This window comes from Neovison vison, chromosome 10 (genome assembly GCF_020171115.1).
Source record: "Neovison vison isolate M4711 chromosome 10, ASM_NN_V1, whole genome shotgun sequence".
Classification (NCBI taxonomy): Eukaryota; Metazoa; Chordata; class Mammalia; order Carnivora; family Mustelidae; genus Neogale; species Neogale vison.
Window position 1 is genome coordinate 43,441,369 of NC_058100.1, and position 21,207 is coordinate 43,462,575.

General features: G+C 36.3%; 1 protein-coding gene across 5 annotated transcripts in view; it reads right to left on the minus strand.

Annotated features, from left to right (window-relative positions):
- LPGAT1 (lysophosphatidylglycerol acyltransferase 1) overlaps nt 1-21,207 on the minus strand; it is a 123,907-nt gene that overhangs the window by 41,432 nt on the left and 61,268 nt on the right. For all 5 annotated transcript variants that reach the window (XM_044267130.1, XM_044267128.1, XM_044267131.1 and 2 more), the window contains 2 exons: nt 6,370-6,488; nt 1,802-1,897 (listed from right to left, as the gene is read on the minus strand). In XM_044267130.1, the coding sequence (XP_044123065.1) occupies nt 1,802-1,897; nt 6,370-6,488 (215 nt within the window). The remainder of the gene's footprint in view (nt 1-1,801; nt 1,898-6,369; nt 6,489-21,207) is intronic.

Consider the following 21,207-nt stretch of genomic DNA (forward strand, 5'->3'; position numbering starts at 1 on the left):
TTGAAATACAGTCTTTAAGTATGTAAAACTTTACATTGCAATAAAAAGGAAAATGTTTTGGAGTACATTATTTTCTATGCTTATCTCCTCAAAGTACACCGATCACTTAGTATAACTTAGTGATGCCTCAGGGTCATCAAACAGGGTCAACTGTTAAAACTGTGATAATTTCCTCATACTCTCCTGATGAAAAGGGCTCTGCTTTTCCTTAGAAGGCTAAGCTTCAATGGCTGCTTCTACTTATTCCCCTCCTGTGATGCTCTAATGTATTATGCTAATTTCTGTGTTATGTTGTTCTAATCACTGTTCGTTCATTTTGTCTCAAACTTGTGGCCAATCCCCATTGCCACTTCCTCCTGAGGTCCCCACGCAATGCTTACATTAGTCTTTCTGCTCAGAAGAATCAAGAGTTTCCTAGAAACTAGATCATGGGCACAGCATGTGGAAAAGAAAATGTTCTGTACGTAAGTATCTGGAGTAAAGTATATATGTTTTGTGACACGTACAGTCATCTCAGAAGTTTCTCTACACACTTCCAGCTTATTTCTGAACTTGTGGTCTCCGATGAGACTTAACCAGATTCAACAGTTAATCAGTAAGTACTTAAATGGGCACGGCTGAAGCTGCTACATATATAAATACCAGATAAGTGTGGCATTGCCATACGTAAAAACTCTTGCATATCATATTTCAGTTTTTGAGAAAATCAAAACTGTGATAGTGGCATACCAGGGAAATACCGTCATGTAGTGCTGACTTGATAAGAGGGTGTGATTCTTTCTCTTAACTTGTCCCTAATGCCTGGGACCCATTCTCAATCTACCTTGCTCTATCAAACTCATACTTATTTTTTCTCTAAAGGTTTTCTGAGTTCATAAAAATCTGATGGAATCACTTTTCCTACTACGAATTCCCCAAATGTGTTCTTCTATCTGCCTACCTATCCACCTACCTACCAGCAATTTAGGTACCTTCTCTATCACGCGATAGTGACTTGTTAGTAAAAATAATGGTGAAAATATAGATGACGAGGGGGGCACCTGAGTGGTTCAGTGGGTTAAAGCCTCTGCCTTCAGCTCAGGTCATGATCTCAGGGTCCTGGGATCGAGCCCCACATCGGGCTCTCTGCTCAGCAGGGAGCCTGCTTCTTCCTCTCTTTCTAGAGCCTGCTTCCCTCCCTCTCTCTGCCTGCCTCTCTGCCTACTTGTGATCTATCTCTCTCTGTCAAATAAATAAATAAAATCTTAAAAAAAAAAGAAAATATAGATGATGATAGTGGTAATCATGATAAAAATGATGAAGGAGGGACCAGGCATTGAGTAATACACTCCAAGTGTATTACTTCATTTAAACCCCACCCTATGACAGCAGATAAGCTGGCAAGAGGCTGTGTTTGGGTATGGTGTTCTCTAATTGAGGGGTGGTTGACTCCGTACCCTAACAGTTGTCATCTGAAAAATGAGGAAACTTTGAAAGTTTAAATAAGTTGCCTATTCACATGGCTAAGAAGCAGAAGAGTTGAGAATGGGGCAACAGCTTGATAAATCTTTACTAAACATTGTACTGTTGAGATGTGAGAAGGAGGGTAGAGATTAGAATATCTGCAATGTCACCATTTTACTGCTTGAGCATACTCAAATTCAGATTGAAAGAAATGTTTCAGGGAACAAAGATTCAGAGGAAGAGCTCCCTGAGATACTAGAGCTCGCTCTATGTATTGTAACTGGTTTTGGCCTATGTTTACAATAAAGGATCAGCGTGATCGGGCTATCACTGTGAAAAAGGAAAACTCCTTACTCACCTGTCTTATAAAGAAGTCTCCATGAATTAGAGAAACAATTCCAAAGTTTGTGTACTTAAAAATATGATCCATCAACCACATCATTTGAGCAACAACCTAAAATATTTTAAAGCAAGAAATAATGACATGGTAAGTATTAGAAATCTGCTGTAGTCTAGCCAGGGCTTTAAGATTTCAATATAGTCATCTAAGCATCCTTTTAATTAACCTATATATTTTAAATCCAGTGTTTATTTCCATAATTAAAGCACAAAGTCTCCCTCAAAAATTACTGATCTTGAGTCCAAGTCTTGAAATCTCAGGTCTCATGTAATACATATTACTGTGTAACAAATAAAGCTGAATTGACTTCTTAAATCTGGACTTAACGATTACAAATTTGTTCTACCCTAAACAAAATCTCTGGTGATTCTTATATAACTTGTAAAATTATTTTGAAACAATAAAATGAAGTTATTGAATGAGGGCTCTAAATTTAATTAATAAGCACTAAAGCTTTATAAAATGTGACTTTACCTTAATGGCTAAAATATTAAAAATTATAAATTATAATCATATAAATGTAAAATTTTAAATTTTATAAAAGTTCAAAAATGTCCAAAATAAAAGAACATTCAAGTTCGTTTCATAGAATGATTTATATATACGATTATGTTAAGAAGATTTGTTAGTTTACACAAGGCCGTATTCTTTACCAGCATAATAATATTCACAGTGCCTCAGTTCTTAAACACAGAAATAGTATCCCTTTTTGATAAGAGTCAGTACTCGTATTATGAGCAAAAGACTTGGGACGCCTGGATGGCTCAGTCAGTTAGGCCGCTGCCTTCAGCTCAGGTCATGATCCCAGAGTCCTTGGATGGAGTCCCGCATTGGGCTCCTTGCTCTGCAGGGAGCCTCCTTCTCTCTCAGCCTCTGCCTGCTTGCGTGATATCTCTTTATCTCTCTCTGACAAATAAATAAATAAATAAAATCTTTAAAAAAAAAAGGGCAAAAGACTTTATTTCAAACAAATTTCAAAATTAAATGTAAAGTATAAACAGGGATCTAATAAAGTGGGTAATTGTTCCTCCCTCCTTATAACAAGGAAATGGCATTCCTTGTTATAATCCTTAAATAAATGCATTAATAGCTACAGCCTCAATCAAAAGAATGCAACAGAGCCCCTTTGGTTTCTATGGAAATAACATATGTAAACTTCATCTCGAAGCACCAAATTATATGAATTTACATATGAGGGAAAAAATGAGCACTGACATCGCTGGTGCTTTTGCAAAAACATTATAAAAGCTGACAAATAATATAACATTAATGCTTCTGCCTTAATTTTTCAGCATCACTAACTAGTTCAACTACACAACTCCTTCCCCGTGAGCTCTACTATGTTAAATCACTTTAAAAAATAAAGATATGTGCCCAGTGAAGAAGTGATTCCCCAAGGCAATTAATACAGAATAAAATGATTGCCATCATCTCGTTTTTTTCAGTCTTGTTTTGCTTTGTAATGATGACTACTTTGTTTAAGTAAATTGATATTTGAATTAAATGGAATTTGCTGAAAAGTGTCCCAAAGAACAAAATAAAAAGCAAGCTGTTTTAACCTATAAAATACTTGAGCTTTATACACACTAGAAAGTTTAGCGGCTATTTATTGATTTCTGGGTTTAAAATACCAACACTAAAGCCACGAGTTTTTATGTTTCACCTTACATTTATAGTGGATTTAACTCTTCAGTTAGAAGGGCCACCTAAAACAATTCATTTCAATAAGACAGCCAAGCTACCTTCTGAGATTTGTATGGGTAATTCTATCTTAGCTTATTTTAGGGGAAATGTTACCAGTCAATAAATGTTTATTATATGTCTAATAAAGTTCTTTAGACAGAAATAAAAATTCTTAGTTTTATCATAATTTGTCATAAAAGGACATGACTGAATTCAGAGACACTTATTTTTAAAAGGTACCAGCACATTTGGAAAATACAATTAATCCTTTGTTTCATATTCCTCAAAAGAGGGTCAGTAAACACCAGCTGCCTGAAGCAACTCTGAGCATTTCATAGATCTGTCACTCGGAGCTCTGTTCGGTAACTCCAAGAAACAGAATTGGCCTGCATCAATTATTCTTTATCTGGAAGCATGGGTTTTCTACATATCAAAACATCTAGAGACGATTACATGAAGGATTATGTTCTTTATATCCTCCGGAAAGTATAGTTAAGTCAATGGTTCTCCTGTTCAGAAATCTGTAAGGACAATTTGGGTTGTCACGACGACTAGGGTGGGCTACCAGCATTTAGTGGGTAGCAGACAGGTATGGAAAACAGCCAGCAATGCCCCGGACAGTTCGGGACAAGAGTGCTGTCCTCCCAACGGGCCAACGGACCCCTGCTAACAGGAAAGGCTCCTACAAGAAGTCTCCTGAATTCCAAAAGCTATGTTACACTCACATAGCCATTAAAATGGTATTTTTTAAATTGACCCACAATTTAGCATTAGCCTTCTTTCTTTGAATGTACCCACAGAGTATGCAGTAAGTCAAGTGAACATTTTTACTGGTAAATATAAATTAATATTGCCCTATACATATTAGGCAGGAGGAAGAGATTATGGTGCTTCCAGCTTTATATTTCTCAATTATTCTTTTATGAAAGGAGATTAAAAAAATTCTTCAAGATTCCAAGTAACTCACTAGTAACAGATTATAAGAAATGTTTAATATAACTTATCTGAAAATAAAAACAAAATTACTCTGAACAGAAAAATTAACCTAAGTCAAACTAACAGAAATCTTTTTACAAAAGCAAACAAACAAGACAAATTTTCTTTTATCCACATAACTGGTGAATTTCAGATTACCTAATATTCTAGTTAATATAGTTATCATCCATGCCAAACTTGGATGAGAATGATTAAGCTGGATATTATTTATACTTACCACTGTAATCATTCTTTGAAATTCAAAAACCAATTAAGGACACTATAAACCTTCAGAAATTTCACTACGAATGTAATACAGTATCATTAAGAATAAAAATGTTAATTGGGGATTCTCTTTGATAAAAACCAAATAAACTAGTCTTTACAAAATTTTAACATCACATGTAATAAAATTTTTTTAAAGATTTTTATTTATTTATTTGACAGAGATTACAAGTCAGCAGAGAGGCAGGCAGGGAGAGAGAGGAGGAAGCAGGCTCCCCACTGAGCAGAGAGCCTGATGCGGGGCTTGATCCTAGGACCCTGGGTCCTAGGCAGTGAGCCGAAGGCAGTGGCTTTAACCCACTGAACCACCCAGGTGCCCCACATGTAATAAATATTAATATAAGAGCAAATATATTTATACAGTGATATCCTTTTAACAATTCAAGATTCTGAATATAAAAAAGGGCAGAATTTATTCCACATTCCAGCAAGATTATGACTCTGCTTTTCAGATGGACATGAAAAACAGATTCCACAATAATCAAACATTTTCCTTTACTCTTACCTCATTTTCTGACCCCCACACCAGGACCTACTGAATCAAAATCTCTAGGACGTAAATATATCAGGCTTAGTCTTGCCTTGGTGTTCTGGCCAAGACTGTTTCACTAAAGAAGGCCTTCTTGCTTCACAACTCTAACCAGGCCAAGTTTATGTCCTCTCTCCTCTACAAAGTTTTCAATACCTGTCATACATGGGGAGCTCACCCTCCACTAAACACCTTTCACTTTGCAATTAAGTATTGTTCACTATACTTTCCCTCCACCTACATTGAACTATTGGCTCCTTTTAGAGGACAAGGTCTTAAAGGACTGATGTTCAATCCTTATAGTTACTGACCATGAGTATGAAGCACTTAATAAACATCTATTCGTTTCATTGCTATTAGGATAAACAGGAACTCCACTAATTTATACAGTTTCTACTTAATTAGTTTTCTATGAATATAACCTCTTTACCTTCTAAGCTGATAATTCTTTTAATGCTAAAGACTGAATTTATTTTAAACCCACCCCTTTGATAGATGTATTTAGTGATCAACAAAAGTCATGTGAAACCAACGGTTCATACATAGCCTAACAGCACCTAACAAAACTGGCCTGGTATCTTTCCTTTCAATTTGCTTGGTAAAGGAAATCCAAAATGTTTACCTTTTTTTCTTCTGGATAAAGATCAGCTAATTCACTGACCAACTAGACTCTTCTATCTTAAACAATACTGCTTTTTGTGCCTGTATTTTTCAAACCAGTGACCCACCATTTCACCTCAAGACAGTTCCCAATCTGAACATCTTAACTCTGTTTTACCTCAGTTACTTTTTCAAAAACTTCTCTCTGGAGATACCATTCACATTATCTTCCAGTTACTTTTTTGAAAGATCACATTCCTGTCCTGGAGCTGGAATTAGAATTATATACATACATCTTTTTTCTTTTCATTTTTCTCCATTTTTTCTTTAAATTTTCTCAATTTTGGAAAAGCATAGATATTCAAGTTTACGTTCCAAACCATAGTAAGATACTCAAACAGATTCTTTATCAACCTCCCCCTCCTGCATCTATGCCTGCCTTCAGAATGCTTACCAGGCCTTTGTCCTGGAGGCACATCATCAGAGTGCAAACATCCCCTGTTGCCTGATGATTCACCAACATCACTGCTTCATCTTGTGAAACGGCTTTAATATCGTCCCCCCATTCCATCACTGGAAGAACAACAAAGCTGTCACTTTAAAGATTTTACATTACTAGAAACCTTATATTAGACAAACTGGTACACATCAATGATGAGAGATCACTTACCTAAAACTCTGAACTAAGTTTACTTCCTGTAAGTATGAGGCTGTCGATATAATATTTTATAAGACCCCCAAACATCCATTAAAATGTAAAAATGCTCATCCTTTGACCTAGAAGTTTTACTTCTTAGAAATTAACCCGCAGAAACATTTGTCCCAACAGGCAAAGACAGATGCAGAAAGGATGTTTATTGGAACTTAAATGTTCACCAACAGGGAAGTCAATAAGAAAGTTATGATATCATGGAAGAGTATGAATTCACTGAAAGAATAGAGGGTATCTCTATACACTAACCCAAAAAGGACTTCTTATCAAGAAAATAAAGCAAATCACAAAACAATATATATAGCCTGATTCTACCTTTTTAATGAAGGAATAAACTTTATTATTTAATACAGTAAAAAAAATAGTCTAGGGGAATGAATTCTAAACTACTGATATTGATCACAATTAGAACAAGCTTTCCAGAGCCCCTCAAATTCTACTTTATAATAAAATGTGAAAACGTTCCAAATATATGCAAGTATTTTCATTTTTAAATAAGGAAACTAATGAAGCTGTTACACTTATTAAGAACCTCCAGACAAAAAGTCATCGTACCAGAACCTATTAAGGAAAACACTGGTATCTCCGTGTAGTTATATCTCATTTAACAGTAAAGCCACTTCACAGAAAAAAGATAACTGAGCAGCAGTTTTGGGCATCAGGATTCTACAAGTCAAAGCATCGAGGGTTCCTCAAACGTCTGACATGAATCATGAGAGGCTGATTACACGTTAGTGCTCACTCCTGTCACACACAGCTAAAGGGAAAAAAGCCGCCCCACCTGCCTGTAATAGTTCTGGATGCAAGAGGCATGGGGAGTTGTGGAGCTCCCTGCTCTGCCTCCCCCAGCCTCCGTCCTTTTCCAGCCATCCTTCACTGTCCCCCCAACACAGCAGAGCTCCTCATAAGAGTTCATGTGAGAAAAGGGGTCTGCTAATTGCTTCTTTCTGTTAAAACCCATTTAAGCAAGGCATCTATTCACTGATTGTAAAGACTTTAAAATTTGTATTAAGGAAATTTTCAGCTGGGCTAAACACAGTATTAAGTTGTGGGACCTCTTTGGAAAGTGAGGTATTCTAATCATTACCAACACTCAAATGTTATTACCAATGCTCAAATAGCTTATATGGTATAGGAAATTTTTTGTTTTAGTTTCTTTTAAATGAACGCAGCATAACAGTACACTAAAAGGGATGTCAAATAATCCTTGAGAAATAGAGGCAGAACCATGGGAGAGAACCCAGCCCGGCCCCTTGAAAAATGCAGCAGCACCAACTTTCCTTCCAGTGGCCTTTCCTTCCCCAAGTTCCAATTCAGCTCAGCTGACAAGCAAACGACTGAAACATATTTAAACAGCTGCTGTATCATACATTGCTGTGGGGAGTACGAATTGGTACAACAGTTTGGGAAGTCAATTTGGCAATATATATCAAAACTGAGAAATGCAGAAATCTTTTTATCCAGAAATTCTACTTCTAGGAATTCAACTTACAGATACACTTATTTATGAGCAGACTGACACATATGCAAAACTGGTTACTGCAGCCTTATTTGTGAGAGCAAAGAGGAAGGGGTGCCTGGGTGGCGCAGCTGGTTAAGCGACTGACTCCTAGTTCTGGCTCAGGTCGTGATCTCATGAGCCCCACGTCAGGCTCTACACCCAGCTTGGAGTCTGCTTAAGATTCTCTCTCCGTTGCATTCTGCCCTTCCCTCCCTCTCATGTCCTCTCTCCAAAATAAATAAATAAATAAATAAATAAATAAATTTTTTTTAAAAAGGAAGAACGAGGAAAACAACTCAAAAGGAAGACTAGATCAAATTCATAGAAATTGAAAACCAGTGGTGGTTTCTAGGAGGGGGACTATTCAATTTGTAGAGCGTTTCAGTTTTGCAAAGTGAAAAAGTTCTGGAGATTGGTTATATAATAACGAGCATGTACTTAATACTGAACCATACACTTAAAAATGGTTAAGAGGAGGGATGCCTGGGTGGCTTAGTCACTTGACCGATTGACTTTGGTTTCAGCTCACATCATAATCTCATGGGTTGTGAGAACAAGCCCCCCAACCCCCGTGGGGCTCCAGGCTGCTGTGGAGTCTGCTCAAGATGCTCTCTCTCCTTCTTCCTTTGCCCCTGCTCATGTGTGCTCTCTTGCTCTCAAATCAATTTTTAAAAAATCTTTAAAAAAATTGTTAAGATGATAAATTTTATGTTATGTATATTTCACCACAATTAAAATTTAAAAAGGAGACTAATTAAATTATATCTATGTAAAGGAATATTATGTAATCATATAATTTGTATACTAACATGGAACAATATGCCAATTTGGTTTTAAAAAGGATGGGGGGAGGGGCACCTGGTGACTCAGCAGGTTAAGCATCCCTGACCCTTGATTTCCGCTCAGATCAATATCTCAGGGTCATGAGATCTTGATTTTGGCTCAGAGCAAGATCTCAGGGTCATGAAATCAAGCCCCACTTTAGGCTTATGCTGGGCGCTAGGTGTGGAGCCTCTGAGGGTGCCTGGGTGGCTGAGTTGATTAAGCAGCTGCCTTTGGTTCAGGTTATGATCCTAGGGTTCTGGGATTGAGCCCTGAGTTGAGATTCCCTGCTCAGCATGGAGTCTGCTCCTCCCTACGCCTCTTCCCCCACGCATGCTCTCTAATAAATAAAATCTTCAAAAAAAGAAAAAAAAAAAAGATTCTCTCCCTTCCTCTCCCTCTAACACCCTGCTCACACCACCTGCTCACCAACCCGCTCTCAAAAAATAAAATATAATAAAGTAAAAAGAATGGAGGGAGATATATTTGCTCAACAGAAGCTCCCCATCATGCCTCTGTTGATAATACACACACACACACACACACACACACACACTATTCTTTTATTAATTCATTCCACATTCAATAAGTCAGCACCAGGCACTACTAGGTGTTGTGGATATAAAATGAAAAAGTCAGTTGCATTTCTACACACTAAAAATGAGACAGAAGAAAGAAAAATTAAGGAGTCAATTCCATTTACAACTGCACCAAAAACTATATGATACCTAGGAATAAACCTAACCGAAGACGCAAAGAATCTGTACTCAGAAAACTATAAAGTACTCATGAAAGAAATTGAGGAAGACACAGAGAAATAGAAAAACATTCTATGCTCCTGGACTGCAAGAACAAATATTAAAATATCTATGCTACCTAGAGCATCTACACATTCAATGCAATCCCTACCAAATACCATCAATTTTTTTTCCACAGAGCTGGAACAAATAACCCTAAAATTTGTATGGAATCAGAAAAGACCCCAACAGCCAGAGGAATGTTAGAAAAGAAAACCAAAGCTGGTGGCATCACGATTCCAGAGTTCAAGCTCTATTACAAAGCTGTAATCAACAAGACAGTATGGTACTGGCACAAAAACAGACATGTAGCTCAAATGGAACAGAATAGAGAACCAGAAATGGACCTTCAACTCTATGGTCAACTAGTCTTCGACAAAGCAGGAAAGAATGTCCAATGGAAAAAACACAGGCTCTTCAACAAATGGTGTTGGGAAAATTGGACAGCCACATGCAGAAGAATGAAACTGGACCATTTCCTTATACCACACACAAAAATAGACTCAGAATGGACGAAAAGACCTAAATGTGAGATAGGAATCCATCAAAATCCTCAAAGAGAACAGAGGCAGCAACCTCTGTGACTTCAGCCACAGCAACTTCTTCCTAGACCTATCTCCAAAGGCCAGGGAAACAAGGGCAAAAGTGAACTAGTGGGGCTTTATCAAGAAAAAAGCTTTTGCACAGCAAAGGAAATAGTCAATAAAACCAAAAGACAATCCACAGAATGGGAGAAGATATTTGCAAATGTCTTATCAGATAAAGGGCTAGTACCCAAAATCTACAAAGAACTTAACAAACTCAACACCCAGGAACAAATAATCCAATCAAGAAATGGGCAGAAGATGAGCAGACATGCTTCCAAAGAAGACATATTAATGGCCAATAGACACATAAAAATGTGCTTACCACCACTCGGCATCAGGGAAATACAAATCAAAACTACAATGAGACACTACCTCACACCAGTCAGAACAGCTAACATTAAGAAGTCAGGAAACAACAGATGTTGGCGAGGATGCAAGGGGAACCCTCCAACACTGTTGGTGGGAATGCAAGCTGGTGCAGCCACTCTGGAAAATAGCATGGAGGTTCCTCAAGAAGTTAAAAATAGAGCTACCCTACGATCCAGCAACTGCACTACTGGCTATTTACCCCAAAGACACAGATGTAGAGATCCGAAGGGCACCTGAACCCCAATGTTTACAGCAGCAGTGTCCGCAATAGCCAAACTACAGAAAGAGCCCAGATGTCCACGGACAAATGAATGGATAAAGAAGATGTGGTATATATATACAATGGAATATTACTCAACCATCAAAACAAATGAAATCTTGCAATTTGCAACAACATGGATGGAACTAGAGGTATTATGCTAAGCGAAATAAATTAATCAGAGAAAGACAATTATCGTATGATCTCACTCATATGTAGAATTTAAGAAACCAAAAAAGGAAGATAGGAGAAGAGAGGAAAAAATAAAATAACACGAAATCAGAGAGGGAGACAAACCAAAAGAGACTCTTATCATAGGAAACTAAGGGTTGTTGGGGGGATAGCATAAATGGGAGATGGACATTAAGGAGGGCACATAATGTAATGACCACAGAGTGTTATACAAGACTGATGAATCACTGATCTCTACTGCTGAAACTAATAATATATGTTAATTAACTTAATTTTAATTTTTAAAAAGGGAAATAAAGGAAAACAATAAAATAAAATAAAAAGAACAAAAGTATTATTCTAATAGTAGTTAAAACATTTAAGAGAAGTCTAGCTTGGTTCTATAAACACTGAGCTACTAAGAGTAATGTGGAAAGTCTTCTGGCTCCATATCTATATAAACAGAGGTTTCATAATCAAATATTCCTTTAATGTAATTTCTGCCACATGAATGGCAAATGCTAGATACCTAGGGGTATCTAGTGGGAAAGCATATAAGTGTATTTAACTGCAAATAAGTTGTTATTGTTGTTTTACATAAAACATATCCTACCTGTTTGCTTTACATAAAGTAGATAAATCTAGTGTGTTAGCTTCAATCTCTTAAATTGAATTTAGAACCCTTTGATGTGTCTTGAATAGCTTCCTCCCCCCCCAATTTACATCCATCTAAAATCTGTAAATGGGACCTTATTTGAAAACAGGGTCTCTGCAGAGATAATCAATTTAAGATAAGCTCTTACTGGATTAGGGTGAGCCCTACATCTAAGTCCAATATCACAGGTGTCCTTTAGGAAGAGGGAAATGTGAACTTTTGAGATACACAGGGAGAATGCCATGGGAGAACAGAGCAGGGGGCTGGAGTGACAGATCTACAAGCCAAGGCCTGAGGACAACCACCAGAAACAGCCAGAGGCAAGGAAGGATCCTCCCCTAGAGCTTTCAGAGAGAGCATGGATGGCCACGACCACACCTTGATTTTAGATTTCAAACCTCCAGAACTATGAGAGAATAAACTTCTCTTATTTGAGGCACCCTGTTTGTGGTACTCTGTTATATCACAGCAGGCCCCTGAAACGCATATACCCTACCCACCCCAACTTTCCCCATCCCTTTTCTCTCTTTCCCGTTCTATTCCTCCCCCCCCAAATTATAGGTTTTTTTCTGATCGAATATAGGAAAAGAATGGTACTGTACTTTAAACATCTAGAATATTTTAATAGACATCTAATATTATATATTATAAATGGCTCTTAATGTTCATTTCTATAATCCTTTCAGGGTACAATCATTAAGAGTTATCCAACACTCTTATCTCTCAGCCATAACTTCACCAAAATTTATTTTCAAACTAAGTGTCAATTTACTAAGACTCACATAGCATACTGAATCAAACAAGTGAAGGTAGCTCAATCAAATTTTTATTAAAAAATTATCCTGATGTTGCAATAAAGTCATGTTGAATTTTGTAAAATCTCAATTTTATTCAATAAATTTAGTTTCCAATATTTGTGCTATTCTTTTATCATATACATGATATATATCTCAGATATATATATATCTCTTATCATTACATTCTTCAAAGATCACTGTTAGAAAGTCACATGACCAACAAAACCAAGATAAAAATGCTTATAGAGAAAAAGCATTTATCTTATGTATGAAGTAGCTATATTCCTCAGTTTATACCTTGCTTTCCCAGAACCTATATGTATAATAATGGAGCCAGTATCTTAACCAAGGAATAGAATTATTTGCATGTTAAAGAACAGAAGCTCTGGATGCCTGCCAGTTCTTACACTGTACTGGATTGGAAGAACAAAAATATTTTAACACGCTGTTCTATGAAATGAGTTTTCAAAAAAGAACTAGGTCAGGTCCACTATTTCCAAAGAGAATGAAGGACAGCTGAATAAAATCTGGAAGAAAACCTCTAGTTGTAACTGAATTTTTAAAATTCTTTTTAAAAACTAAAGCCAAAGAGTCTCTCTCTCTCTCTCTCTCACACACACACACACACACACACACACTCTCTTTCTCTCTAACATATTGTCAATATCATCAATAAATCTCCCCCAAATGTTATATACTAGTATTGATCAAGATAGTTCACAGTTCACAGAGAAAATAAAAACAATATGAATCCATCTGAAAGTCCTTAAAAACAGTGATGCTAAGGCCATTATACTGATTTACAAAACAGAATTAATGTGAGGAAGGAAGGCTGCTTAATATATAACCACAAGAGCTCACCTTACTAAGTTCAAAAAAAAATTATGCCTGAAAATTCATGCCACAAACTGTTTTACCATTCAGTGCTTCATTTTTCTTATTTATAAAATATTGATATTATTAATGCTATTCAAATATAAAGTGAAAATGAATGTTATATAATTGATAGAATCACAGAAGTCCTGGGTAACTGGATTACATGACAGCTGAAGTCACTTTTGGAATCGCTATTAAGTAAAAGAGTCATTATTTCTACTGTGTCATGTAAGGTCAGGTATTCTAAGATGAATAATCAGGATTAAAGAGTGACCCCTCCCACCAAAAAGAGGTGAAAGAATTTCACATACCTCAAGAACTATGGCTATTCATAGCCTACAGTGGAGGCAGACTGGGTTCATCCAAAGTGAGGGGGCAGCAGAGCAAATGAGGCAAGACAGAAAGGAACTGAGGGTATGTACTAAAGATGGCTGTGAGAAAGCAGGTACTGATTAATGGAGGGGACACTGGCTGGTGAGGAAGAACCCACAACATGGAGATTAACTAAAAGAAATGAGAGAGAGGGCTCCTCTAGTAGAGATACTCAATCCATAACTGACCTCCACTCTTACCCATCCTATTCAAGCTCCCAGAAGCAGGGCCCAGATATTTAGGAAAAGCTCCCTATGCTACTTCCAAGCATTTATCTGAAGAAAAGAAAAATACTAACTGGAAAAGATATGTGCACCTCCATGTTCATTGCAGCAGTATTTACATCAGCCAAGATATGGAAACAACATGTGGTCATCAATGAATGAATGGATAAAGAAAACACACACACACACACACTCATACACATAGAGGAATATTATTCAGCCATAAAAAAGAGGGAAGTCTTGCCGTTTGCAACAACATAGATAGACCTTGAGGTGTTTATGCTAAGTAAAAATATGTTAAAGACAAATACTGTATGATCTTTTTAAAAAAGGGGTTTATTTACTTATTTGAGAGAGAATTAGAAAGAGAGAGAGTATGAGAGGGGAGAGGGTCAGAGGTAGAAGCAGACTCCCTACTCCTACTGAGTAGGTAGCCCAATGCAGGACTCGATCCTGGGACTCCAGGATCATGACCTGAGCTGAAGGCAGTTGCTTAACGAACTGAGCCACCCAGGCGCCCTGCATGATCCTTTTTTTTTTTTTTTTTAAGATTTTATTTATTTATTTGACAGACCGAGATCATAAGTAGGCAGAGAGGCAGACAGAGAGAGGGGGAAGCAGGCTTCCTGCTGAGGAGAGACAGCAGAAAGCAGAGAGATCGAGACAGGCTCGATCCCAGGACCCTGAGACCATGACCCGAGCCGAAGGCACAGGCTTAACCCACTGAGCCGCCCAGGCGCCCCTGATCTTTTTTTAATGTGGTATCTTTTTTAAAAGCAAGTAAATGCCCAGGTCACAGACACAGAAAGCAGACTGGTGGTTGCCAAAGGGTTGTGGGAGTGGAGAGGGGGAATGGGTGAACTGTTTTTGTTTTTTAGTTTAAATAAACTGTTAATTTTTTTTTTTAAAGCACAGACATGTGTTATTACCAAATACCCCAAAAAAGCCCTTAATGTGAAAGACAGAAACAGAAAAAATAAAGGACCTGGAGGGAACAAACACATGAAAAAGAAAACTTCGAAAGAGATTAATACACCATCAGCATTAATACACTGATGTAAGAGATGATGATGATGATGGTGATATAACCCTGGGATAATAACAAGATGCTTTTAAAAAAAAAAGGAACATTTAGGGAAGAAAAAAGAACTGCTGGAAATCATTATGTTAGCAAAAATAAAAAGCTTAATAGAAAGATTGAGATATAAAGTTGGGGAAATCTGGAAAGTACATAAAAAGATAGATAAAGGAGAGAAAAGATTTGAATGTGAGGGGGCCATTCCACAAAGTCTAACATTCAAATAATAGAAATTCCAGGAAAAAAGAACAAAGGAAAAGAAATCAAATAATTAACATCTAAGGATGTCAATTTCCAGACTGACAGGAAACATCCAGCAACCAGGGGAGAGTGGATGAAAATACCCACACCAAGGCATACATACTCAAAGTTTCAGAACAATGCAGCCAAAGGGAAGATGCTACAAATGTTCAGGAAGAAAAAAATAGGAAACAAAGGTAAGGAATCAGACTGGCTTGGGAAACAGCTACAGAAAGTTAAAGTATAGCACAGTTAAACAGTTTCAAAATCCTGAAGAGGAACTATTTCCAACCTGGAATTCTCTACCCACACTATCCATCATATATTTTCAGGTGTGCAACATCTCAAAAAACAAACCTCTTGTTTGCAGGAAGCTGGGCATGTACTTGCCAAATAAGGGGATAAACCAAGAAAGAGAAAACTATGATGTAAGAAACCGGGAATGCAAATCCAGAGACAGGCAAAAGGCATTCTCAGATGACTGGAAAGGGAGGTCCCAGGATGTTAGCTGAGTACTAGACTTACTGGATAGTCAGTCCAAATTGGAGTAAGTTAGGGGTTTCCCAGAGAGACTGCCCAAAAAGATGAAACTGACAGCATCTGAATGACTTGAGAACTCTAAAACTGACAAGAAGTTTGGAGTTGAATTAGTGATCATTTCATAAAAAAGTAAGTAAAGAAGGGGCGCCTGAGTGGCTCAGTCTTCAAGCGTCTGTCTTCTGTTCAGGTCATGATCCCAGGGTCCTGGAATCGAGCCCTACTTTGGGCTCCCTGTTTGGTGGGAAGCCTGCTTCTCCCTCTCCCACTTCCCCTGCTTGTGTTCCCTCTCTCACTGTCTCTCTCTCTCTGTCAAATAAATAAATAAATAAATAAAATATTTTTTAAAAAAAAGAAAAGTAAGCAAAGGAAAAATAGAACAAAGAACAAAAATTACTAATTCTAGGGGAAACATCGTGTAGGAAAGTGAAAGTATACACAGTTTTAGTATACGGCTCATTAGTAAACAGATTACATATTCATAATTAAAGAAAATCTCTGAATATTAAATCATAAAAGTTATAATAAAATTCAAATACAACCTAGAAAAATTACCTTTTAAGGTCTTACTTAAAAATATGATGAAGAAGTAATTCTAGTGAATTAAAATAATACTAAACAACACATAGAAGAAAGTCACCCAAAATTACACTGTCCAGAGATAAGACACTATTAAAAATTTTGTAGTATATTTTCCAATGATTTTTCTATGTGTATAAATTTATATAAATTTAATAAAATGAATATAAATATAAAAGCAAAAAAGGAATGATACTTAACATTATGTTATACCATTTGAAATTTAATATATCATATAAAATTGCTATATCAAATATGCTTCCACCTTATTTTTAATGCTATATAATAATTTATTACATGTAAGTCCTATAGCTTAGTTAAATCCCTGATGCTGGGTACTGGCTATTTATTATAGAAAGTGCTAGATAAATAAGCATACAAAGCAAAGAGCTATGGGGTTTCTGATCTAAAAACTATGGTAACTTTCTTAAAACAAAGAGTAAAAATGCTTCTATTTACAAATGTTAAGTTACCAAAACAAGTAAGTTAAAAGCACAAAAATGTATTTTAGCAAGTAATAGAACTGCTGTATATCTTGACTGTGATGCTGGTTATATACCTGCATATGTCTGTCAAAAACTCACAGGCTATAAACTATTAGAGGTAAATTTTACTGTTGCAAATTACACCATGATAAAACTGACTGAAAAACACATGCAGAGATTTTGAAGACATGACTTTTTAATATGTTCTTTGAATCAGTGAATAAACTCACTGAAATCTAAAAACTTTGATGGATGTAAATAAGTTCCAAATGGGTAACAGAGTTCCAAAGAATCAAAACAGCAGAAACCAATGAAATCAATAAAACAGAAAACAGAGAAAGAAAATCAATGAAACCAAAAGAAGCTCTTTAAGAAAGTCAATATAGGGGTGCCTGGTTGGCTCAGTGGGTTAAAGCCTCTGCCTTCGGCTCAGGTCATGATCCCAGGATTCTGGGATCGAGCCCCACTTTGGGCTCTCTGCTCAGTGGAGAGCCTGCTTTCCCCCCTCCTCTGCCTGCCTCTCTGCCTACTTGTGATCTCTGCCTGTCAAATAAATAAATAAAAATCTTTAAAAAAAAAAGTCAATATAATTTATAAACCTCTAGCAAAACTAACCAAAAAAAAAAAAAACACCCACCCAAAATTATCAATGTCAGGAATGAAAGAAAGGACATCACTATGCATACCACAAAGATTAAAAAAATTAAAGGTATATTATGAGCAACTTTACAAACATAAATTTGACAATTTGAGTGAAAGGACCAATTCCTTGAAAACCACAAACTAACAAACTCATCAAAGATTAAATAAATAACCTGAAATAGTGTATCTCAAGAAGTTTGGATTATAGTAAAAATTTCCAAAAGTAATTCCTCCAGCCCAGATGGTATTATTGGCATATTCTACTAAACATTTAGAAAAAGAACATCAATTTTAAACAATCTCTTCTAGAAGATAGAAGAGAATACTTCTTTTATTTTATGAGACCAGCATTACTCTGATATCAAAGCCAGAAAAAAACAAATGAGAATTACAGATTAAAATCCTCAACAAATATTAGCAAGTGGAATCCAATAGTATACACCACAACCAAGTAAAATTTATCACAGGAATGCAAGGTTGGTTCAAAATTACATCAATGCAATCCACCATGTTAACAGTCTAAATAAGAAAAACCGTGCAATCAGATTGCTATGGTCTGAACAGCTATGTCCCCCTAAAATCTGTATGTTAAAATCCTAACCCTCAAAGGTGATGCTAATAGTCAGTGGGGCCTTTGGGAGGTAATTAGGTCATGAGGGTGTGGCCGTCATGAGTGGGATTAGTGTTCTCATAAGAGATCCCCCAGAGTTCCCCAGCCCATTCCACCATGTGAGGGCACAGTGAGAAGGCCACGAAAGATGGAGAGAGTCTTCACTAGAAGTTGACCACGCTGTCACCTTGATTTTAGACCTCCCATTCTTTGGAACTGTAAGCAAGAAAATTTCTGTTGTTTATAAGCCACCCAACCTATGATATTTTATTATAGCAGCCTGAATGGACCAAGACATATGAATTGATGCACAAAAACAAGAAACAAATGTCAATATCCATTCATAATAAAAACTCCTAATAAACTAAGAATAGAAAGGAATTTCTTCAATATAACAAAGTGTTTATACACAAAACCCATAGCTCACATATTATTTAGTAGTAATTATATATTAATGCTTCCCCCATAAGATTCAGAACTGGTCAAGAATATCAAATTTCCTCTCTCTTATTTCACAATATTCCAGACATCCCAGCCAGTTCAATAATGCAAGGGAAAAGAAGTCATACAGGTTGGAAAGGGAGATAAAACTATTCATATTCCAATGGCATGACTGTCTATGTAGAATATCCCAACTAATCTACAAAAAGGTCTCATTGAAGGGTACATGCACCCTGATTTTTATAGCAGCATTAGCAACAATAGCCAAACTATGGAAAGAGCCCAAATGTCCATCAACTGGTGAATGGATAAAGGAGATGTGGTATGTATAACGGAATGTTACTCAGCCATCAAAGAGAATGAAATTTTGCCATCCAATGACGTGGATGGAACTAGAGTGTATTATGCTAAGTGAAATAAGTCGGAGAAAAGCAAATACCATATGATTTCACTCATATGTGGAATTTAAGAAACAAAACAGATGAACATATGAGAAGGGGGGGAAAAAAAAGAAAGAGGGAAGCAAAGCCTAAGAGACTTAACTATTGAGAACAGACTGAAGGTTGATGGAAGGAGGTAGGTGGTCAATGGACTAAATGGGTGATGAGTATTAAGGAGGGTACTTGCTATGATGAGTACTAGGTGTTATATGTAAGTGATGAACCACTAAATTCTACTCCTAAAACTAATATTACACTATATGTTAACTAACTAAAATTTAAATCAAAATTTGAAACAAAACAAAAAAACCTCTTGTTATTAATATGAATTTAATAAAGTTGCAGGATATAGAGTCAACACACAAAATGTCAATCTTTTGTGATCTACTTGTGATCTTTGTCAAATAAATAAATAAAATCTTAAAAGAAAATAAAAGGTACAGTAATCAAAATGATGTCTGAAGGACAGACATAAAGATCAACAGAGGAGAAAAGAGAGGCTAGAAATAGACCACACAAATATGGCTATGTGATTTTTGAAAAAGGTGCTAAGTCAATCTCATGAAGGAAAATAAAACAGTCTTTTCAACAAACAAAATTACAAAAATATGAAATCTCAACCCATACCTTATACAACTAATTCAAAATGGATCAGACAGCTAAATGTAAAACTTAGAACTACAAAACTTCTAAGAAGAAAACTTAGGAGAACACCCGTGACCTGGCGCTAAGCAAAGTGTTCTAGACATGATATAAAAAGCACAATCCATAAAAGAAAAAAAAAATCAGTAAACTGGACTTCATCAAAACTTAACCTTTTTGTTCAGCAAGAGATACTGTTAAGGGGATAAAAAAGACTGGGAGAAAATATATACAATCACATAGCCAACAAAGAATTTGTATCTTTGTATCCAGAATATATAAAAAAATTTGAAAACTTAGCAGTAAGACAACAAGCCACCCAATTAAAAACTACACAAAAAAAAATTGGATTCTTCACCAAAGAGCATATAAGGATGGCAAACGACTATGAAAAGATGTTCAACCATCATTAGTAATTAGGGAAATACAAATTAAAACCAGGATGAGCAACCAGTAAACACTTATTAGAATGACTAAAATTAAAAATACTGATAATACTGAGTTTTAGCAAGAATACAAAAAAAACAAAAAACAAAAAACAAAAAAAACCCCTGGAACTTGGAGATACTGCTGATGGGAATGTAGAAAGGTACAGCCATTCTGGAAACAGTATGGCAGTTTCCCATAAAGTTAAAAATACACTTACCATATGACACAGGAAAATGGATATTTACCTGGAGCAAGGATCAGCAAACTTCCAGTAAATACTTGAAGCTTTGCAGGCCACATATGTCTCTGTTGTATATTCTTCTTTTGTTGTTGGTTTTTACAAAGGTTTACAAATGTAAAAGCCACTCTTGGCTCACAGAGCCTTACAGAAACAAAAGAAAAATGTGGCCCATGGGGCATAGTTTGTTTACTCCTATTCTAGACAAAGGGGAACTTACATAACACAGAAACCTGTACATGAATATTAATACTGGCTTTATTCATAATTGCTAAAAACTGGAAACAACCCAAACGTCCTTTAATAGCTGAATGGATATAGACTGTGGTATGTCCATTCAATGGAATACTACTCAGTAACAAAGAAGAACGTTCTAATGATGCACGCAACAACTTGGGTGACTTTCATAAGCATGTTGAGAGAAAGAGGTCCATCTCAAAAGATTCCATTTATATGACATTTTTAGAAAGACAAAGTTATAGTGAAAGAGAGCAGATCAGGGGTTGCCTGGGGGCTAGAGGCAGAGGATGAAATGTGATAACCAAGAAGAGTGATTACTGCAGCACGGCAGAACTACAAATGATTTTTGCTCTGGTTTTTCTCCTTTCTTTTTCTTTTTTTTTTTTTTTTTGTTTTGTTTTTTGTTTGTTTGTTTTTCCACTTTCTTTATATTGTTCTGTTTCTCCAAGTTTTTGGCCATTGACTTCCTACTTTTGTAATTCAGTGAGTTCCCTCCACCAACCTCAGAACAAAGTAGTAATGAAAGTTTTTACTAAGGTACTATATTCT